The sequence below is a fragment of the Battus philenor genome, unplaced genomic scaffold (genome assembly GCF_028537555.1).
Source record: "Battus philenor isolate CCGP_79_NKW_IND1 unplaced genomic scaffold, ilBatPhil1.0.hap1 SCAF_27, whole genome shotgun sequence".
In the NCBI taxonomy this organism is placed as follows: domain Eukaryota; kingdom Metazoa; phylum Arthropoda; class Insecta; order Lepidoptera; family Papilionidae; genus Battus; species Battus philenor.
The window spans coordinates 1,254,995-1,280,142 of record NW_027181690.1 but is presented as its reverse complement, the minus strand read 5'-3'; the positions used below and the strand labels follow the sequence as shown (position 1 = coordinate 1,280,142).

At 34.2% G+C, this 25,148-nt stretch overlaps 1 protein-coding gene across 1 annotated transcript; it reads left to right on the top strand.

Moving 5' to 3' along the window:
* The first annotated feature begins 269 nt into the window (after positions 1 to 269).
* On the top strand, positions 270 to 22,190 carry Vps35 (Vacuolar protein sorting 35). Its single transcript, XM_068768791.1, has 18 exons — positions 270 to 311; positions 412 to 492; positions 741 to 861; positions 2,334 to 2,527; positions 4,445 to 4,573; positions 5,658 to 5,743; positions 8,892 to 9,084; positions 10,078 to 10,206; positions 11,005 to 11,109; positions 11,742 to 11,890; positions 13,703 to 13,922; positions 14,398 to 14,507; positions 15,571 to 15,739; positions 16,933 to 17,030; positions 18,346 to 18,524; positions 19,333 to 19,466; positions 20,056 to 20,229; positions 21,915 to 22,190. The coding sequence occupies exons 1-18, from the start codon at positions 270 to 272 to the stop codon at positions 22,071 to 22,073; spliced, it is 2,472 nt and encodes an 823-aa protein (XP_068624892.1). The 3' UTR covers positions 22,074 to 22,190.
* The last annotated feature ends 2,958 nt before the right edge of the window (positions 22,191 to 25,148 follow it).

Here is a 25,148-nt window from a genome sequence, read left to right as displayed (position 1 = left end):
TCATATAAAATTATTAATTTAAAATTACATTTTAAACCTATAACAGGTTCTGCGATTATCTGTGAAAGTTGTCAATTAATATCAGTTTGTCACATTGAGAATTACAAATACGGTCGAGCCTGCGATAAAATCAACAACTCCCACTCAATCCCAAAGAGAATTTCGTCAAAAACAATTCTTATCGGAAACAGAGTTCTGTGTTTCTCGTCTTGTTATTGCAAACCGTCACAGGTGTGTTGAATCGGTATTTATTGTGTAATCCGAATAAAATGGAGCGCGTTAACCATCCTTTTTTGTATATTTGGTCTAATGTATGTTGCCGTAGTTTCCTGTTTTGTAATTTTGTTTTATTTCTTTTGGCTTCGCTCATGGAATTGCAATAATGTGATAAAAATGTGTTAATATATACAGGCACAAATGACGAACCAGACCTCACCGGTCGAAGAACAGGAGAAGTTATTGGACGAGGCGTTAAATGTCGTCAAAGTTCAGGTAAATACTAAATTAATTATTTATAATTAATACTCATAAAACATTAGCCATCATAAACAGTAACGATATGTTAAAATTCTCGTCGTTGTATTATTATATTCGTTTTTGTATTATTATATCGTATTTTTTTAAAAATATTTGATAAAATAATAGTTCTCAATAATTACCACATAATGTTTTTAATTTTAATAAACTTAACATTAAGTAAATTTAGAATTATTTTAATGAAATCATACGTTTTTTTACAGGCATTTCAGATGAAAAGATGTCTGGACAAGTCAAAGCTAATGGATGCTCTCAAGCATGCTTCCACTATGCTGGGAGAACTGAGAACTTCTCTGCTCTCACCGAAAAGCTATTATGAGCTTTGTATCCTTTTTACATAATATTTACTAATTAAATATCTCTATATAATTTGCATAAATATTAATGAAAATCTATGAATGCAATATGAATTTGACTTCCTTTGTAGATTTACAATAGGACCTATTGGAAGTGGTTTGCATCCTGAGTCTTCTGATGACATTAACAAGGTTGTCTATACCCCTTGTTGGTCTTCCATCTCATGTTGCATTTGCCAGTCTATGGTCTCCAACCAAGCTCATTAAGACCCCAGTAGTCATTTGTTTTGCTCTATAAGTGACCTGCTCATTTGTAATTTGATCTCATAGAAAGATACCCACCATAGCTATTACTTCTTTCTGCCCCTGTCTCAACCCAAGTATGTGTACAATAACCTTGCAACTCTTACTTTACACACACACACACACACACATATATATATATAAATATATATATATATATATATATATATATATATATATATATATATATATAATTTTATGTAAGCAGGACTTGGCATTGCGGCCCTTTTAGACAACACAATTTTTCCACTGTTGGATGTACACCCCTATCTAGTGATATGCTATTCATTTTCTTATTTTATAATTGTTTTACCGTTATTGCTCATGTTTGGGATCCATAGGATTTAAGGAGGAAGCATATGTGAAAGGTATTACTTATTATATCTGGTACTATATGAGGAATTTAAATGCTTATTGTATCTTAAATAATAATTATTTAATTTGATGAAAACTTGGCTATTATTGTTTTGTGGTTAGGATCTATATTGCCATCATGGTAAACCAGGACATCTTAAATAGAAAAAAAATTGGTGTAAAATACTGCTGTTTTAAGGGAGTGATGTTTTATTATTAAAACATAGGACTACACTAAAGTTATTTATGAGGAGGTATATCGTAATTACCATGAATGGTTGATGAGTTGACAACGGCAGTATGGTATTATGATACATGGAGGACGCTGCCAATCCTCTGGAAACTTGTTTGTGAGCAGAGGTAATCCAATATAAATAATGCACAAATTCCCGGGAATTTTACTTACTACCTATGATCGCAGGCCTAAGTATTTTAATGCTAGCCTATCATGGCTTATTAATCAGTCATTTGAAATATTTCTTGTATCTGCAGGTCGGTTTCCACAATCAAGTGGCACCGCACTGATTTTGTGTCAGAGAATATAATGGCATCTTTCTCCATTATGTTGTTCATCATCATGTTCAGCTGACAGACGCCCAATGTGAGGCACCAAAAGATCACCACTATGATTGGTCTCTCGCTGTTCACGTTTAGCGATTTTTCGCAATCTTGATCATGTCTTTGGTCCACCATCTTCCACCAGGCCTGCCTGTTTCGCATCTACCGTCGCCACTGGATTTGTCCTTTACATTTGTATCGAAATTAGTAACAATATATTGACAACCTTTCTTTCTTGCTATTAGTTATTTGATGTAAGTAAAATATTCCTTAATACAAAAATAGATATGGCGATAACTGATGAGCTTCGTCACCTGGAACTGTATCTGTTGGAGGAGTTCCAGAAGGGCAGGAAGGTGCCTGACCTCTATGAGCTTGTCCAGTACGCTGGCAACATTGTACCACGGCTTTATTTGTTGATCACTGTTGGCCTGGTTTATATTAAGACGAATACTATACTAAGGAGAGATCTTTTAAAGGTAAGTTATATCAATATATGGTATAAGGAGTAGTCTTATTACTCGAGGTGATTTCTACCAGGCAACTTTTCGATGGAGTTGAGAGACATGAAGGAGAGGGCAGTTTAGGGTGTACATAAATACAAACACATATATACATGTATACAAAGTGATATAAGTATTTATATATATGCATATATACATAGTGTGTACATTTTTTGTAAGAAAAAATCTATCTAAACTATCACAGAAGGTTTTTAATTAATTAATGAATGGTGGTGCAATAGTAATGTCATACTGTGAATGTGCCTCAATTTTTAAAAATGGCGTCAAATATCACTCAAACTGCCTTCCTATAAACTTCCCAAGAATTAAGGTCTGTCATAAACAAATATCTGGTTATTTTTAGAGCAGCTTCGGGTAATCTCATATTTAAAGTTTGGTTAGCTACAGAGAGCAGTCTATATATATATATATATATATATATATATATATATATATATATATATATATATATATATATATATATATATACTCTGCTCGTTTCCTCTTATCACACACCCATATACTTACAAGAATACTTACATATACATATGTACATAGGTATGATGTATATGATGCTAGACAATATCCTATTTTAAAGGCGAAAAAAGTGCTCTTTTACCATTTTTATAAATGCTGACAGCGATTTAGAGCATCTAATTAGTTCTGGTAGCTCATTTCATAATCTGACTGCGACAACAGTGAAAGATTTCTCCATAAACAGAGTGGAATGAGCAGGCATTGTCAATTTCAAGTTCTCTAATGAACTAACTGTAATATGTCATATAAGAAAAGAATTTAATCTGTAAATATATCTTTATTTCAAAGAGAGGGTATTTATTATTATATTGTTTAGTGTTCTGTAATTTAAAATAATTACTTGAATTTATTATGTTAAATAACAACACCATTTATATGTTTTTTTTTTTAATTTTGAAAGCTTAAATTAAATTTGGTCATTAGGATATTTGTTTTTGAATATAAAGCACTTCTCAGGATGTCATATTCCATAGTTGAGTTCAGATTTAATCTAGTCTTGAATATTTTTAGCTGGAATACACTTGTGTAAATAAAAGACCTTGAAGTTATGACATTCCAATATTTGTTTATAGTTCTTATTAGACTTTTCAATTAGTTTACATAAAGTTGAAATTTCCAAATGTTTTTAATTTCTGTGTTTATTATAAACCAAGCAGCGCTGAACTAACTTTTTAATATTTCATAGTATCTTAAGTAAAGTATATGTTAAAATATTAGCTAACTTTCAATGATGTGGAAGCCTACAATTGCAGTTCATATTTGAAATTATACAATACAGTATAAAACTTATATGTAATATATTATGCTCTTGGTGTAAATATTAACAAATAATTACAGCATCCGGCGATAAATATTGCACATCGACCTTTAGAAAGAGACAATCGGCTAATTTCGGCTTCGTAGAGCGCTATCTCTGTCGTACGAAATATAAACAGTGTGGTATCTATTAGGAGTAGTTACAACAAGTATCATTTGTTTTTTTGACAATTATTTTTATTCTTTGTTTAAAATACATCAATTTTTCTATAAGTGGTGGCTTTAGGTTGGGGTTGGGTTGGGTACATAATAATATATAAAAATTGAGACATTGTAATATAAATAAAAATATTGGTTAGATTTGCAATATTTATCGCCGGGTATATATAAACCTTTTATATCACTAACATAATGGCAAAGTTCATGTTTTGGACAAAATTAAATATGTAATTAGTCAAAGAAGATAATTTAAACCTAGTGAACACAGTATCACTGCCATTCTATAGTCAGATAACAAATCTACTTATCTTAACAAAGCATTTTGAACCTTATACGGTATGCTATAAAGTGGAAATTACATTAGCTTGAGTTAAATTCTAGGACTTGGTGGAAATGTGCCGAGGTGTGCAGCATCCATTGCGCGGTCTGTTCCTGAGGAACTATCTTCTGCAATGCACCAGGAACATCCTACCCGACACAGCTGAAGCGCAAAATGATAACGAAGGAACAGTGAGTTGAAATCCTTATATAATTAATATACACCTATCCCCCGATTTACACGGTACTTGTTTTACACGTTTTCGCTTTTACACGGTTTTCCGAATATGTTTTTTTTTGTTTTAATAACCGATTTTTATTACCATCTCTCATAATGTAAATATTTCTGCTTCAAACATCGAATCGGCACAAATAACTTCGTGTGATGAAAGTGAATTCGAACCTTCGATTCCCAAAAAAAGAATGAGAGTAATTTTTTTGTTCCTCTGTTTAATGTATATTGTAAATAAATTAAAAAAACAGTTTTTCCGTAATATATTAAATATTTTAACCGGTCAATGCTTTTTTTTATTATCTGTGTACACCTAAAATTATTGAAAAAGAGTCATGCATTTTCTGCGAGTTTTTCGATTTACACGGTTTTGACTTGAAAATTTTTAATTTTCGATTTACACGTTTTCCTCAGGAACGCATCTACCGTGTAAATCGGGGGATAGGTGTATTATCTATGGTGTTGTAAAATGGAGTTTTAATATATAAGAAAATACAAAGAAAAAACAAGGCATGCCTGAATATAGAGTTGTGATGAAGATCATCTTCATTCCTCAAACATTCCTCACAGCGCCAATAGTATTGTGAGATATGTCTTCAGATTCCTGAAGGTATATTGGAGAATACCTTGCAGTGGGCATCTGTAGTTTGGTATGATGAAGATGATGGGTAACAGTGATCATTCATCATAATTTCAGCTGTGGGACATCTACTACTGGATATAGACCTCTCCTAATATTTACGCAAAAGGCAATAATTATATCTATGTAACACTCTGTGTTTGGCACTAATCGGTGTAACATAACTCCTGAAGATGTCCCGTGAAAAGGTGAAACACGTGTTGAGTGTTTTAACGGTGGCAGTTGTGTAATTCGCATTGTTTGCTGTATACGCATTTATCAGCGGGCTGGCGGGCGGTGCACTTTGTTGCACGACTACCACTGCATGTGCGGAAGTGGCTAAATATTGGTCCTTTTCTTACTTAGAATGGACTTCCGCAAGGTAACGCCTGGTTTTTAAATAATTATATGTATGTCTCTTTCAGGTGCGCGATGCCATTGATTTTGTCCTGATGAATTTCGCCGAAATGAACAAGCTTTGGGTTAGAATGCAGCATCAGGGTCACTCCAGGTATATATCCTTATAACCATCTATAGTATCTTAGACATATTGTGTATCTTTATAAGATACTAGCTGATCCCGCAAACGTTGTTTTGCAAAAAAAATTAAAGTTTTTAATTAACAAATGTAAGATAAGGGTTGATCGTAGAGGGGTGAAAATTTAGGTTTGTATGTATTTCTGTATGCTGTATCATAATAAAATAAAAACTAAAAAATTTGTCTAAAAAATAAATAAAAATAATTTTGGGATGATAACCCTTATCACTTAGGGGTATGGAAAATAGATAGTAGCCGATTCTCAGACATACTGAATACGCATGTAAAATTTGGTAAAAATCGGTCAAGCCGTTTCGGAGGAGTTCAAGTTCGAACACCGTGACATGAGAATTTTATATATTAGATAACTGTGATCAAAAAGTAATGTGAATTTATTTATAAATTGTAAGTTATTTATTGCTTATTACAAATCAATTTCATCACAATTGCCAGGGTATTTTTAAACGGTTTTCTTAGTTCGACCCGTACAGAATTTATTTGGGTCAAAATTAGAAATTAAATTTTGAGCACCTTCCCGTTGTCAGATTGATCTGAAATTTGGTACACACATTTAATTTAGATGACAATACAATATAATAAAATCAATAACATTATAAATCTAAGATGGCCGCCGATACAAAATGGCGGATTACATATTTTTCTTTAACCCCCTCAATATGGGTATCAAATGAAAGGGCTACACTAGTAAAACACGATGATTATGTCAAAATTTAAAATTCAAGATGGACGCCGTTGCAATATGGCGGACTAGGTACATATTTTTCCATGACCACCACAATATGGATATCAAATAAAACCGTATAACTTAAAAGTTTTTTTATCGATTCTATTTAGTTCTTGAAACAGTCTGAATAGTTATTTTCCGGTACAGCCTTCAAGGTCTACGATTCGTCTCTCATCTCCTCAATAGTGTCAAATCATCGGCCCCGCATTGGCAATGCAGTATGACATCGACCAATCGAACCTTTACTTTTGAAACACAAAACATCCTTCAAAATGGTTTGGACTGAGACAAATGATATTCCGACTTTTGATAAACAGACGCTAAAAATGTTAAAGACAGTCATACCGATATAGAGAAAAATTATCTGGCTTCCTAATGAGCGGGAGTTTTGAATGACAATTTCACTTTACTTTTTGATCACATTAGTATATGTCAGGAGTGTTCAAGCTCTTATAATGCGTGAAATATTTCGAAATTTGAAATTTTTAGCAAGCCGCTATTAAATACGCATTTAAAACACGAAAAAGAATGTTTCTAACAAAAATTATATTTATTAAATTATATGACAAAAGTACAAAATACGTGTATTGAAGTTAGATATATGCACACGTATATGACAGCACTCCTAATAATACTTAAGACGCCGGTTAGTTAATTACGATCGGTGTTTGGATTTCGCAAATTTTATGGTGGAATAATAATAATAATAATTATTAAATTAGTGAATTTCCCAGCAGCAGTCATAGGTTGTGTAAATTTAAATATTGAAATAATTCCACAATCAATCGGAGCCAAAAATCAATAAAAAGCGAGCGAGCCGCAGTTTGGCCACCCCTGATATATGTGCAACATACATAGAAAAGTATGTTATTAAATAAACCTTATAGCATTCAAGAGTCTATAGTTGAACGATATGTATGGATCTTTGTTGATTGACATTTAAAAAGCGCAACTGTTGAGTTTCTAGAAGGCTGTTATAGTAGAAGTGTGTAATTCCGAGTTTTTTTATGGCCCTCGCTATCATTCCACATGCTTCTGCCTTTCTCTTTCATTCAATATCATTCATTCATCAACTCATTCCTCTCTCTTCTCTTTTACATTTCGAATATTGTGTGTAAATATATATAATGTTAAAGTAATTGAAGATTCCAAAATGTCTACTTAGACGTATTTTAGAGATGAGCAAAATGTATCCTTGACAAGAAAAGGGCGATTTATAAGTTTTCTATCTTGGGATATATTATATATAACAGTTTTATATCTTTAACTCATTTAGCTCAGTACAGCTGTGAGACAATAAGACAGCTGAGACTAAAGATATATCCTTTATATCTTCGGATCTTTTATCTCAGACTTGGTAACTCGGTAAAGCGAAATAAAACGTGTGAAATTGAAATGATGTAATCTTGAAAATTATGTCGAATTTGTGAGGTTTTTTGATTGCATTTGCTTCCTTTTAAACATTTTATATGTTTGTCATAAAGCATAAAAAAACTAAACGCACCCGCGGAAACTCGTTCCGAAAATCTATAGTTTAGATTTTTGATAGAAACATGCAATAGCTATCCGTCTCTCTCTTTTACGTGTAAATTGCTATATAAGCCCATCTCTTTCTTACTAACTCTGAACTAGCTGTACCTCATCATGCAAATTGAGTCTTAAGTGTAAAGACATAGAGATACAATTGCAATGCACGCGAGCTGGAGAGTGATTATATCTTTTGCAAAGATATATATCTCTCTTATCTTTAACATGCGAGCTGCCCATCTCTTAACCCTTAAATGCATCTTGTTGCCAAATGTATACATACCACGTTTCTTTTTTTTTAATTCGTGTGGTATGTGTTTCCGAACGCACTTCGACGACCATAGATAATAAATATATTGAGTGTCAAAAAAGAAATTATGCAAGTTTCGGCGGCAAATCTATTTTTTTTAATAGATATTTGTAACTAGCTGATACCGCAAACGCTGTTTTGCAAAAAAAAATTGATATTTTAATTAACAAATAAAAAATAAGGGTTGATCGTAGAGGGGTGAAAATTTATGGTTGTATGTATTCTTGTATGCTGTATCATAAAAAAATAAAATCAAAAAATTTCTTTAAAAAAATAAATTTTTTTTGTGATCAAGTGTGAACAACCTTTATCACTTAGGGGTATAGAAAATAGATAGTAGCCGATTCTCAGACCTACTGAATACGCATATTAAATTAGTAAAAATCAGTCAAGCCGTTTCAGAAGAGTTCAAGTTCGAACACCGTGACACGAGAATTTTATATATTAGAATACCTACCAGGAAACATTTTTTCCAGGCTGCAATAAGAAACCATGCATTTAAGGGTTAAGGTATTTAGATGATATTTTGAATTCCATAGAGATAAGGAACGTCGTGAACGTGAACGCTCCGAGCTTCGGATCCTCGTTGGAACGAACCTGGTCCGTTTGTCCCAGCTGGAGTCGGTGACGGTTGACGACTATGGTCGTCTTGTGTTGCCCGGGATACTGGAACAGGTGGTCAGCTGCCGGGATGCAATCGCCCAGGAATACCTAATGGAATGTATTATACAGGTACCTGTGTATTCATACTATGTTCACTAGTCACCATCATCATGATATCAGATGATTTTTTTTTAATGGCCCCCGCTATTGGGGGCCTCTCGTACCCCTAACTTATTGGGATCAGGGATTTTATTATTCAATAACTTTTTTAATATTTTCTTTATTAATCACTCTCTTTCACGCGTCACAATATCTTTCATTCTTTACTTTTGTCCTTCACAATATCTTTCGTTTTGCTCTTTTATACCTTCTTTCTTTCCTCGCCTTTCTTCCATCATCTTCTTACTCTAAGGTGGCTAGGTACATTTTATTTATTTTTATTCTTTAATTTTATCTTACATTTATTTTATCTTTATTTAAACATTTATTTTACTTTCTTAATTCTTTATTACACATTTCTTTTTCTACTTCTTATTATTAGTTAACAATTTACTTTGTGCAGAGTTTATTAAGTACTTTATTCTATACAGTTTTATTTCTTTCAACCGTATCACTCGCCACCCCACGAGCGAAAGATAGGAATGATTATCAGATGATAGACGCTGGCTGCAAGGCATATGTCTCCTCCAAAGATCACCAGGACTGGTCTTGGGATCCCTTCATTAAGGATATCCTCGGTCCACCTGGTGCGAGCCCCACGCCGTGTCTACCATCTCGTGTGGTCACCATTCGATAACCTTTTCCAACATCAACATCCAATATGGTGGTACAATATTCGTGATTCCTGATTTGGCTCCGTGCGATTTCTAGCTATTCAGCAAACTCAAAAAGCCAATGCGGAGATCTTGTTTAAACTGGATTTAGGTGATAAATACTGAATCGAAGGTCTTGAAGAGAATACTGGAGAAAGACTATCCTGATTGTTTCGAAGATTGAAAAAAAAACTTTGAAGGATATGAAATTGATTTGGAAGAATAAAAAGTGTTTATAAAAAGAATTTACATTTTATAAACAAATCTACATTACTTTTTGATCACAGTATAATATTAAATTTGATTGCAGGTTTTCCCTGATGAATTCCACCTGGCAAATCTTCAACCGTTCCTCAAATCCTGTGCAGAACTGCAGCCAGGAGTCAACATTAAGAACATCATAATTGCTCTCATCGAACGCCTTGCTAGTTACAGTCAGGTATGATTAAAAGGCTTTATTATTTTACATGTTTTGGTCACCTAGTATATATCTGGGACACCGGAAAGCAATGTCGCTTTCTTAAGTTAAATTCACACGACTACATTTTTAACAAGTTTTTATTTCTAAACAATAATATATTCATCTTCGTTATCAACAACCTTTCATTAGACCAGAGTTCCCCAAACTTTTTTATGTTGTAGATCCCTTGCAATGTTTTTGCGTGTTGGGTAGACCCCCTACTTACCTGATATTGATTTCCTGTAAATTTCTAACTGTAGTGAAGTTTAGTGTATGTTCAAAATGTATTGCGACCACAAAGCGAATACCAACATCGTACAACTTACACAATTTTATAAACATATATAATAAATTTTTTACTTCATAGGTACTTTTATAAATAATGTAAATGTTTTGATATTATAAGATAGTATGGTGTAAGTAAATAGGTACTATCAGTGTATGTGTTGAGATCCACTATCGTGGACCCCCATTTTCATTTCATGGTCCCCCAGATTTTTTTTCGCTGACGTAGATCCCTTGCAGGTTGTTATAGACCGCTAGGGGTCGATATAGACCACTTTGGGAATCACTGCATTACACACATAAATATAAGCTATAGGATGTCCATTGCTGGACATGTGCTTCCCAGAAATATCCCCACTTCCGTCGCCGCCACTATTTCGTCGTTCCACCCAGTTGTGGGCCGTGAAAACACCAAAAATTCTTATTCGTTGATAATTATGTATATATTTATTTTCTAACGTGTACAAATAAAGGTTATATGTTATATTTCAGAGGAACGAAGGTAATGTAAATCTAAGTGTGGTACTGGAAGATGGAAAGGAACAGGAGGTTCAATTGTTTGAAGTGTTCTCCGATCAAGTTGCTGCCATTACACAGGTAAAACTTAACTTATACTTACTTACATAAATATATTTTGTATGTAAAAAATCGGGATAGTACTACTGATAGTGCTAGTGAGATAGATATCAAGTGCGAGTGAGACAAATGTTCACAAGGTATTTTTTTAATTTTGGCCATAGACAAAGAAAATGTGAAGGTGTGGTATATAAATCATAGAGTCAGGAAGTGCTGTGAACAATATCGGAATATCTAATATATAAAATTCTCGTGTCACGGTGTTCGAACTTGAACTCCTCTGAAACGGCTTGACTGATTTTTACCAAATTTAATATGCGTATTCAGTAGGTCTGAGAATCGGCTACTATCTATTTTCTATACCCCTAAGTGATAAAGGTTGTTCACACTTGTTCACAAAAAAATTTTATTTTTTTAACGAAATTTTTTGCTTTTATTTTTTTATGATACAGCATACAAGAATATATACAACCATAAATTTTCACCCCTCTACGATCAACCCTTATTTTTAAATTGAAAATTAAAAATATTTTTTTTTTGCAAAACAACGTTTGCGGGATCAGCTAGTATTATATATTGGTGTATATTTCTGTAGAACTGATCCCTGTAACTTGTCACCTCGATAGTAAATAATTGATCGCTTGAATTCCCAGAGTCGAACGGACATGGCGCCCGAAGATATGCTGAGCTTGCAGTTGGCATTACTGAAACTTGCCCAGCGCTGCCACCCGGATAAATTGAACTATGTTGACCGGGTACTTGCGCATACGGATAAGATTTGCGCGGATATACATCAAAGCAGGTGCGTTTATAGCCATTTTAAGTACATCAATCATTATATCAGTCGATAGACGTCCACTGCTGGGCATAGGCCTCCCCCCAAAATCAACACCACTATAAAGTGTTGTGATAAATTAGCAATGTTTCCTTGCTTGCCTTCACAAATATATAAATATATTTGAATTAATTTTTAAAAATATGTGTTTAATATTAATTAATGATATATACCCCGTTATTTTTTCACAAATGTTTACAGTCTTTCAGGTAACATGTGATTTTGTAGAAGTTAAAATCAGGAGAGTTCAATCTTATCCTAATTTCTCTTTTATTATTATCATGTGGATTTCACCGTGAATAATATATATATATATATATATATATATATATATATATATATATATATATATATATATATATATATATATATATATATATATATTTATTTATTGGAGCGCTGAAGACACATGCTTAACTGTTACACAAGTTGGTGGCCTTAGTGTCATCGGCCATAGCCAGCTCCATAGCTGTCTGAGTAAGCTCGAGCCTTATCATCCATCGTAAATGACCATGTCTCACTTCCATAAATAATCACCAGAAACACTTGACAAAGACCATCGTCATCAGACTTTGCCACTGAAATGTCTGAATGGAATGTGAAATGGATCATTGCAAGTTATCAATTGATCACATTGTGATGTAGTCGGTCAGGAACGATTTGCACCAATAACTGCCACTTCAGACAATATGCCTGACATTACGAATCATTTATACCTACTGAAATATGAAATATTTTTATCAATTACAAGTGTTTATTTTGTCATGTTATGTTTTACTACAGGGCTTCTAAAACTTTTGTCATTCACGACCCCATATATTGCGAGTTTCTTGACGACTCCATACATATATAAAAGAAAAATAAATTAATATTTTTGATGATTTATTTATTAGGTAACAATATACATATACATATCAAAATATGTAGTTTTAGAATTCGTTTGGAAACATACAAAAATGTAAAATTAAAAATTGCACAAAAAATTATAAAATTGTATTTATATTAGTTTAAAACCATCAACGAATGCTCGTGTCTAGACGCTGCAAGTCCACTGTATTCCGCCAACTCTAGTGATGTTATAAAATAGTATATATAAATATTTGACATTAAAATCTCTCGACCCCAGAATTTTGCTACGCGACCCCATTAGGGGTCGCGACCCATAGTTTAGGAAGCCCTGTTTTAGTATAGCTATTATTCATCACTTTTTTAATTATTTTATATGTGTAATTGTGTGTTAAATAAATATTTATTATTTCACACACACAATTATCTTACTATGAATCTAATCATAGCTTACAATCCCTTGTTACTAGTAATCAAACACCTTTTCTAATAATAGCAAATGTAATGATTTACTTTACTACATAAGTCTTGTGTATTATGCTATATAAGTCTCGTGTATTACACGATATAAGTCTTGTGTAATATGAAATAAATCTTGTGCGCATTGCCAATTAAGTCAATGGTATTATTTCAAAGTCAGTGTTTTCTGTTACTGAATATTACGCAAAATAGTTCTTGGATATCATGACTTTTAAGTGTTGTGTAATATACTACATAATTTTTGTGTAGAATGTCATAATATTTTTGTATTATTTTACAAAAGTTTTGTATACAACTTGTATTTTAAATTATGACATTTAAGTCTTGTGTGGTATTCATAATTCTTGTGTATAATGTCACATAAGTATTTTGTATTATTAGGCACATGTATTGTCTAGTTTTTTATGACATTTATTACTTTATATTTACAATTTAATATTTTATATTTTGCAGCGGTAAACCGAATTTAGAACACAACACACCCGTATTCAAGGAGCTGATGAAGATCCTGAAGCTTCCAGCTGATCATTACAAGAACATCCTGACACTGATACGTCTGCAGAATTACGCGCCTTTGATATCGCATCTGAATCATCCAGGGAGAGTGATGATTGCTGTTCACCTTGTCAATGATGTACTGGAGACAGATACGCTGGTTTCTACACCGGAGGATGTAAGTATTTTCAATAGGTTTAATGATATATACAAGTTTATTTATATATATAAACTTGTCTCTAGAACAATTAAGTGAAAATATGATAAATATGTTTGTCTGTCCAATAATCAAAAGGTTATTGATTCTAATTATGTGGATTTACAATAAATCTTTGTTAAGCGTATTTAACACCTTTGCATTATCATTTAGTATTCACATTCATTCATCATTCATTCATTAATATGTAACAACTGCCTACGTGATTTTTTTTGACCCCCCCCCCCACCGATCTAGTGAATTAGTAATAAGGTGATCCATAGATGAACGAAAGAGAGAAAGAGAGAGAAGAACGAAGTTAAAATTGCAGTAGACTGGCAGAATTTTTGGCCGCTTACGCCTTAAAGTTCTGGAGTGAAGACTGGGAACCCTTCATCTATCTGGTTCTGGTCCCAGCAGTAGTAAAATTTTACAAGCAACTATTTGTTATTTAAAGGTGGAGTCAGTATTGTCCATGCTCGATGTCCTGGTAAAGGATCAAACGGACCAGCTCACGTCGGCACCAGATGTAGAGGACTTCATGGAGGAGCAGGGTCTCTTGGCGAGGTAAGTGATAAAAAAACTCTTGTACATCTTTATACTTTACCATATAGAACGCCTTTCTAGAAATTTCTATTTTTTAACTAGGTTACATCGTCGAAGTTATATATATAGTTAATTAAACTTAATAATAATGGATGTTAAAATAGATGTGTTAATAGTACTTTTTTACAAGATGTGAGAATTATTATACAATATATGTAGGCGCTTTGGGAAAATATATGGCAACACTTAGAAATTTATCAAGATGGCGACCTATGACAAGAGGTGTTTAAAGCAGTCTGGAAGGGTAGGAGAGGATTCGCATGGTCAGGAATAAAGCCTAGCTTCTAAATAGGCTTTACTCATTCATATGCTTCTATTGCAAATTCTCCTTCCGACACAAAGTCCATTTCTACAAAATATTCGTAAGACCCTTTCACCCGCAAATGATGCAATAAAATTGTCACTATAAATTCAAGAAATTTATTACGCACAGTTTTTGTCAAAAGGTATACTATATACTAATTATATGTTGTATATACTATAGATTTATATAAATACATAGAATATATAACATATGTATTTGTAAATATACCTATGTTTATATATATACTATTGCAAAGCCACATTGTGTTTGTTGTTAATTATTGTCAATAGATGGCGCGATACTATATAAGTTATTCTTATACTTTTATGATTTTATTGTATTTTTTACTTTGACCATCAAATTTCTAGACTTCTAGTAGCGTTTCTTGTATTAGGTTGACCGGAAAGTAATGTCGCTTTCTTAAGTTAAATTCACATGACTACACCTTTAACAAGTTTTTATTTCTAGTCAACAATATAGTCACCTTTGTTATCAACCTTTTGCCATCTAATATAGTGGTAGTTGTGTTTCGCATTGTTTACCGCACGCGCATTTATCAGCGGGCTGGCGGGCGGTGCACTTTATTGCACGACTACTGCTGCATAGCGGAAATAGCTATATATTAGTCCCTTTCTTAGTTAGGATGGACTTCCGCGAAGTAACGCCTGAATATATTAGATAGACGATTCAATGTTACAAATACTTTATGTATCCTTTCAGGTTAATCCATCACTTCCGATCGGATTCAGCAGACCAGCAGTACCTAATCCTGAGTGCTGCGAGGAAAGCCCTCCAGGGTGGAGGTGCAAGGAGGATACAACATACGTTCCCGCCGATCCTGTTCCACGCGTACCGACTGGCTTTCGTGTACAAAGATCTTAAGGATCAGGTATGATTTATGTCCTGTATTGGATTAACTTTTGGGGATTTTTAAGTAATGATAATGGCTTTGTACCATACGAAATGAATTTATAACGTAAATTCGAATTAGCCCCGGCGTGTGAAATGTCACATGAGTAAGAACAGGACCAATATTTAGCCACTTCCGCACATGCCAATTCAGCACTCTGTGTTTGGCACTAATCGGTGTAACATAACCCCTGAAGATGTCCCGTGGAGGGGTGAAACACGTGTTGAGTAATTTGGCGGTGGCGGTTGCGTAATTCGCATTGTTTGCCGCATACGCATTTATCACCGGGCTGACGGGCGATGCACTTTATTGCACGACTACCACTGCATGTGCGGAAGTGGCTAAATATTGGTCCTTTACTTACTTAGGATGGACTTCCGCAAGGTAACGCCTGATTCCATTAAATAAAAATGTCACATAGCTGATGAATGCAACCGACATAAAGAGTGTGCGTCGGTGCGTGAGACGACACCTAGCTAGTGAACGCGACCGAGGCCAGGGTTCTTCTCCCGGTCAATGGATGTACACTGCCGTGGCTAGTGCGCGGGCGCATTGGAATGTTTGTTAAAAAAACAAAGGTCCGTTGAACCAATAGCACGCTTCCACGATCCCACGCAACTTGAGATTTATCTTGCCCCGCCAAGTGTCAACAATTTTTACTTTATTGTAATTTATGTGACAATTTTTTTGGACTAAAATTTTAATTTAGACATATGGAACGCTGACATGCAACGTTACATCTATAACTTTATTTTCAACACCTATATTATTTCGAAGTGATAGAAATTTTAGCTGTTGAATTAAACTCTAATAGCGGTCGATCGAGTCTAAAATATTTGAACTAACTAAACCAAGGTTTCATCTCAGGGATATTGTAGGGAAACCGGAGAGTAATGTCGTTTCTGTCGACATATTTTATAGAAAAACCGATTGATTTGTTACCGCTCCGGCATTGATTTATGTATACTAGATGGCAAAATATTGTTGATAACGAAGGTAAATATATTGATTATAAATAAAAACTTGTTTAAGATGTAGTCGTGTGAATTTAACTTTAAGCGACATTACTTACCAGTGCCCCTAATAATTTTGAAACAACCTATCGATATAGGTTAAGAATCGACTAGCGCCATCTATCTTCATCTGAGTACATTTTAATTTTTTTGGTCCAGGACGAGATGTGGGAGAAGAAATGCCAGAAGATATTCCAGTTCTGTCATCAGACTATAAGCATGCTGGTTAAAGCAGAATTAGCAGAATTGCCGCTAAGGTAAGATTCACTCGGATGTTGTAAATAACTTATAGGCGTTATTCAGTGGTATACGAACAGAGATAGAGATGGAGCTAGAGAGAGAGAGAGTAGAGATGGAAGAAGGAACGTAGAGAGTGGCAGCATTGCATCCCCTATCAGGGATGATTAGCCACAGATTCTTACAATACTGCGTGGTCATAAAGAAAGTCATAACTTTGAACAAAACAAAGTATTGTAATAGAAAACTTTACAGTTGAGATGAACAAACGTAAAAAAAGAAATAATAAGAGATGTGATATTATGAAGAATGTGACGACGAAAGATGATTTATGGACATAATGAAAATAAAAGTAATAGAGCAGGGGTGGCCAAACTGCGGTTCGCGAGCCACATGAGCCTTTTTAAACGAATATTTTTGACACCAATTACTTATAGAATTATTTAAATTTATGTAACCTATGTCAGCTCCTGGAAAATTAAAACAAATTATTGGCGTTACTCAAAGATCGCCACGATGACCTGCTAAGCTTTTAGCTACTTCTCCGGATCTTAACCAACAGCCACGTATTCCAACTCGTAGACGATACTCCTGAACCTTTCAACCCTTACTATGTGGCGCTAAATTACAAAGTTGATATCGATACACACACACATATCGATATGACAGCATACTGTTGCAAATAACGCAACTAGATGGCGTTGTTATCAACATATGAAAACGGGATAGCTACGATAGGTGTCGAGTTTTTATAGTATCTTCTAGATGTGGTATAGGAAAGCGTAAAGCAAAACGCTACACTCTTCCCCACCCACGCTGCGTATACCGACTGATGTTCGCTCTTTAAGATTCCGTTCTATGAGCACGAGCGATATGCTCTGTCTTGCACTTCAGACGAACAATTCTTCGAGCTAAGTCAGTGATCTTGGTTCTTCTGCGGAACATCTCATTTCTGATTGGATCTCGCAGCGAAACTCCGATCATAGTCGTCTCCATTGCTCCGATCATAGTCGTCTCCATTGCTTTATATTATCATTAATAATATTCTATTGACACAATTAAACTGTTAGATCTGCGCTTATAAAAAAGTGTGATCCTGATGTATCGTGTAACTTTAATTATTGCTGTATAAAATTGTTAATAATATTGAGATCACATTTAACCAATACAAATATTAACATTGTTTTTAAGATGAGATGATAAATTCATATATATATAATTTTTCTAAATGATTCTAATTTTTTAGAACCATTGAAAATTGTTGAACATATATAGTAGGGTTGTCAGATAGTAATGTTACAACCTGTATAATAAGAAGTGATTTGTTTTTTTCAGGTTATACCTACAGGGAGCTCTGGCGATTAGTGAGATTGGTTTCGCGAACCACGAGACAATAGCATACGAGTATTTATCGCAGGCTTTCTCGCTGTACGAAGACGAAATATCAGACAGTAAAGCTCAGTTGGCCGCCATAACACTTATCATAGCAACCTTCGAACAAATCAACTGCTTCGGTAAGTAATTCCTTACTATACAGGGTGTTTTTTTTTAACAAGTTGAGTGCACTCGGTTTTATAGCGAAATATATTGGCTCACTCTGTGTTTGGCACTAATCGGTGTAATATAACTCCTGAAGATGTCACGTGGAGGGGTGAAACACGTGTTGAGTGATTTAACGGTGGCAGTTGTGATATTCGCATTGTTTGCCGCATACGCATTTATCAGCGGGCTGGCGGGCGGTGCACTTTGTTGCACGACTACCACTGCATGTGCGGAAGTGGCTAAATATTTTATTTATTTATTTAATATTCTTTATTGTACACGATAAGATACATAATATACAGAAAAGTACAATGCGCGGTCTTATCACACAAGGCAATCTCTTACAGACAACCATAGTAAGGATAATAGTACTTATAAAGGGTAGTTCACGTGTACAAAAAAAATACATATTCACAAACAAATGAACATTAATATACATAAACATACATATACATACATAAACATATATACATACGTATATAACATATATACTTGTAATAAAAAAAGGTAAAAATATTGGACATTTTCTAAACCAGAAATGAAATTCGGAGAAATACCAGAGTCACCAACGTAGTCCGAGGCGACTGCGGTCCACTGCAAAGCCTCCACCGTTCCCCTGGTGGTTTGGTAGTCTTCCCACTTCGAGTCTTCCCACTCGTGGTTGCCACTTCAGAAAAACTACATAGTGACTGGTTCTTTCGCGGATCTCATTTCCGAATTTATCTCGTAAAAAGAACTAGTTGTTTTTTAAGAAAACTATTTTTTTTAAATTAATTTCAGGCGCTGAAAACGCGGAACCAATGCGCACGCAATGCGCTCTGGCTGCGAGCAAGCTGCTGAAGAAACCTGATCAGAGTCGTGCGGTCGCGTTATGCGCTCATCTATTCTGGAAGGGCGCTAAGGAAGGGAAATTGGTAGGATTTTACACAACTTCATTATTTGTGTACAATGCGATTAAAATAAGAATAGGACCGGCCTAGCGCCATGTTGTGACGTCACAACGGGAACTTGGTATAGTGTGCAAAAAAAGCAATGTTAAAAAATAATACCAGTGGCTAAAGTCACTCGCTCGGTTACCTTCGAAGCAGTTTCCAAATGCTTAATGAAACTTCCAAATATATCACGCGATTTATGAATATTGCCATCTGGCCCTGGTACAATTCTTGCTTGTTTTAACTGGTCCAACAACATAATGGCAAGTTTTTTCTCTTCCTCGAAGTACTTATCAACATTGCTGATAATCTCTCGAGCTCGCCGATGTAAAACACTACCTCTTTTGCTCATTGTAGAACAAATTAAACAATCAACAAAAACAATTATTATTATTTTTTTATTTTATATATTTAATGCTAACCGTACTTATATGAGTGAAGTTAGCCGAGAGCCCGTCCTATTCTTATTTTAATTGCATTGTATATATGTGATCAAAAAGTTAAGAAAGTAAGGAAGGTAGTTTTTTTTAGGTTAGTAGAACTGTCTATAACAAATAATTCTTGTCTCCAGTGGGCATTGAACGACGCGTCGCGTGCCCTGGACTGCTTGAAGAAGGCGGCGCGCGTGGCCCAACAGTGCATGGACGGCGGCGTGCAGGCACAGCTCCTCGCTGAGCTGCTGGGTCGCTACGCGCTGCTGAGGGAGCGCGGCAATGCCAGCCTAACCACCAACCTCATAGACGCGGTAAACCCCATGCCTAACCTATTTTACCGTTACATAGAACTACTACTACTTACTACCATAAGTATGAACCACTACAACCATGAAGGTACATGAATGGAACGACGGCATCGACAACGCGGAAGTTCTTCACGGACGCCGTCGCGGCCTACCACACGCTCTGTAGCATGGAGGTGAACGCGGTCTTGGTGGTGGTTCCAGCTCTTCACAGGGCACGGGGGGTTCTCTGAGTACCTTCATACGTTTAAACTCAGGGAAAACCCCTCGTGCTTCTGTGAACCGAGCGTGGACCAGACCGATTCACCTGGTAGCAGAATGTCCCGAGGGCTCCGGTATGAGACCGAATGCCGGCTAGGCAAAAAGATAGAGAAGGCAACACTTGCCTCCGTTATAATGGAAAAGGATGAAAGAGAGTGCGTCCTCAAATTCTTTAGGAAAGTTGCACAATACGCAATAGACAGGAACAAAACATAGGTAGATAAAACATTGTAAAGTTATTAAAATAGATTCAATGATCTAAAAAAAAATTATAAAATAAATCCGTGATAAAATTGATGTACACGAGAAAATAATTAATAAACCTATTAAAACTGTGATACTGTAATAGAAATGGATAACTGAAGTGTTTGAGGATGTACGAAAGGAATGGAATCCACCACAACCACACAACCAACTCTAACTACTATTACTAGTTCTCAATACTCTTACCACTAGTTCTGCAACTACCACTAATAGCTCTAAGTACTAAAATTAATAACTCCACTACTACTACAGGCTCTAATAACCATTACCAATAGCTCAAACTACTACTACTGCTAATAGTTCTACTGCTATAGCTACTAGCTTTACTACTACTGCAGTTTCTAATTACTACTACAACTACTGGTTCTATCTACTACTACTGACTGTGACTACTACTCTTAGCTATAACAACTTTTACTCACTCTTTACTACAAGTACCTCAAATGCCTTTCTAATGACAACCAATAGCAGCTTTAACTACTACTATCCCTTATCACTACTACAACTAGTCTTTGATTACCCTAACATAGCACTATTAATTTATGCTTGCAAAAACCGAAGCATGTGTAGTCTCCTACATAGATCGTCTAAAACAAATGGGGAAACCTTACAAGCGTGCAAAATTTTAAATAATATTTCAATATATCCTAGTGGTAAATTTATAATGCCAACCAGAATAATGTAACAATAAAATAAGCAATTTGCCAAATCTTGCATTTATGATTAACGAGAGGATATAGTTCATATGTTGCCCATATATATTATATGTAATAAAGAAATGTAATAAAGTATATATATATATATATATATATATATATATATATATATATATATGCATCTTGGAACCTTATTAAGCTTGATCATTTCTTGACTGCTATATGCTTTCTTCCAAGATTTAGACTCGTTGGAATAACTTTTTCAACTCACATGCAAACAATGGGCTCTCACGCTTAGTGCCTTACCTCCCATAGCTACTTTTTGGTAATATATTAGGTAAAGTCGCTATCTGAGGTTTGAACTTTTATATAAAAGCAATGTATGTGCCCATTAGGTAGCAATGTCTGTGCCTATGAGAAAGCAATGTCTGTGCCTGTTAGATAACAATGTGTGAGCCCATTAGTTAGTAATGTCAGCGCCTATTATAAAAAATATATTTTTTCTTCCAGGTTATACAAAAGATTCGCGAAGAGCTAGCGAATCTCGATCAATCCGAGGAAGTGGAGCAGATCACGAAACACTTCCACAACACACTGCAGCATCTGAAGAATCGCATGGAATGCCCCGATCCGGACGGCCTGGGCTACGAAGGTTTGGTTCTGTCTTAATTAACAATTGAACTTGAATTTCCAATACCAGATCTTTCAACAGTGCCTCGGTCTGTGGATTGGTATATTAATAATTTTATTAATATATTATATATAGTCATTTTATAATTTCACATAGGTAATGTTGCCTTATATTAATTTATAAATATATATATATATATATATATATCTAAATTGTTTTTAATACGTGTCGACAACTTTATATGCCCATTGAGATCAGTTAAATAAAGAAATGTATTTAAATATATACAAATACACTTTTAAATTGATTTTTGACATCCAAACACATTCCTGTATAACACACGTGTTCGAATGGTAAAGATTATCGGATTTTTAATATATGAATTGTGTACGCATTGTTTTTAATATATTTCAAATAATATTGATCGGTCTGGTTTTGAATATTGTAAATATTAATTGACAGTGTGTGAATAGCTGTGAGGAATATTTTTGTATAATATCGTCATTAAATTATGGCAATACAAGGCTATAAATTGATGAGATTTCGAATTGGCGGTATCATTCTTTCAATAAAATAATTTTTATTAATCTACTTCAATAGATTTTATGTTATCAACTTCCTTCAGTGGTAATTACCGTTATTACTTCACTTAAACAGAATAATATTCTATATTTACCTGAATAGAATCATTGTTATAAATCTACTTCAAACGAATGTGTGGTATCAACTATCTACCGTGGTGTAATGGTAATTACTTTACTTCAAAGGAATAATTGTCATTATAATTGTAATTGCTTTAATGGGTTAATTTTTATTAATCTATTGCAATGGAATAAAATAACTGTCATTAATTACCTACAACAATGGAATAATTCTTATTAATTAACTTTAATGAAGTAATTTACAAAAATCTACTGCAATTGCATAATTTTCAATGATATACTATTGAATACTTGTCATTATAATTGAAATTAATTCAATGGGTTAATTTTTAATAATCTATTACAATGGAATAACTGTCATTAATCTACTTTAATTGAATAAAATAACTGTCATTAATTACCTATAACGGAATAATTGTTATTAATTTACTTCAATGAAGTAATGTTCGAAGATGTAGTGCAAATGTCTAATTTTTGCCATGATATACTAGTATGGAAAAGTTGTTATTAAACTACTACAGTATAATAATTTTCATTGCTCTTCCATGGAATAATTGTCATTAATTTACTTCAATGGAATAATTTTAAAAAATCTACTTCAATGGAATAATTGTCATTAATTTACTTCATTGAATAATTTTCTTAGTCATCAGTATACTTCAATGGAATAATTGTCGTTAATCTACCTCGATGGGGTAATTTTAAAATAAAATGCTGCAATGGAAAAATTCAATAATTGTCATTAGTCTACTTCACACATTTTATGAATTATCGTGTGCCTAGTTAGTGATAATTAGTTTGATTTTAACTTTGAACGCTCATCCGTTATATATAGTTTTACTTTCCGATTATATTTTATATGTTTTTTCTTTTGAAAGGTAAACTATTATCAGTTAAATTAAGATCTTTTGTATAAGATAGTTTTAAGATTATTAAATATATAATTGAGATTGTTAGTCCATTAATGAAGCAATATATAAAATGTTTTATTATTTAGTGAGTTTTATTTTTCTATTTAGAGTATATTATTTTCAGTGACTATTCTCTAGATCAGTGATTCCAAAAGTGGTCTATATCGACCCCTAGGGGTCTATGGCAACCTGCAAGGGGTCTACGTCAGCGAAAAAAATTTGTGGGTCCATGAAATGAAAATGGGGGTCCACGATAGTGGATCTCAACACATACACTGATGGTACCTATTTACTTACATCATACTATCTTATAATATCAAAACATTTACATTATTTATAAAAGTACCTATGAAGTAAAAACTTTATTATATATGTTTATAAAATTGTGTAAGTTGTAGGATGTTGGTATTCGCTTTGTGATCGCAATACATTTTGAACTTGTAAAAACCTGAGAGTCGCAGCATAAATGTATAAATTAACATGTGTTTTACTTTAAGTTTTTAACACTAAACTTCACTACGGTTAGAAATTTACAGGAAATCAATATCGGGTAAGTAGGGGGTCTACCCAACACGGAAAAACATGGCAAGGGGTCTACGGCACAAAAAAGTTTGGGGAACTCTGCTCTAGATCTTCAGTCAGAAGACACGGAGTCGATATAACCTCCCCCCCCCCACTACTTAGACTGATGACGTCATCAAGGTCTGGAAGACGCTGAATGCAGGCAACGCAAGACGGTCTATCGACTACATCATGATGAAACCAACTCTATAGTGATAATTGGCTTAACCATTTCGTTACGAGCGTCGACTATAATCGACGGCTAAAGCTGAATGCCGGCTATTACCTGCCACGATACTTAACTAGTCTTGCTTTTCAATACATTTGTATTTAGTTTTTTATTACAAGAGGATATTACTTGTAATTAAGACAGAGTATGTTTTGTATTTCGATATTTCTATATATAGACAGTTTTAAAAATTTAACTTAAACCTATTGGTCCATTTTTATTTATATTGCAAGTTAGAGTATTGCATTAAATAGATATTTTTTTTGTTTATACTAAATATTTCAATACATTGTGTTTGTTGTTGGTTTAGGATGAAGTTGATGCTGTTAGCCCTAAGGCTTTTACAGCTTCATTCATCAAAAAGATTCTTCATTACGTTCCGTCACCGTTTTTTTTCATTATTAAATAAAATTCGGAGGCTTTTATAAGCGAGACAAATAGCTTGTATTATACTGATTGGTTAGTATAATACAAGCTATTTCTTTTTCATTCTCTTCTTCCAATTACACTGCATGGTCGCAAACTGTGAAACAACAGTGATTAAAAGAAAATCAGTCACGAGTTTTCTCGTGGCTGGTCACTGTGTTTCGGTTGAAGTTGATGCTGTTAGCCTGGAGGCTTTTACAGCTTCATCGGAACTGAGTTCACGGAGCGGAAGGGTCCGTGAACTTAAAAGTAAAACAGAAGCTGGACTTGCGCGTTACAGTTGTACGAAGTTGTTCGCACGTAGTAAACCGCTCTACCCGAGTA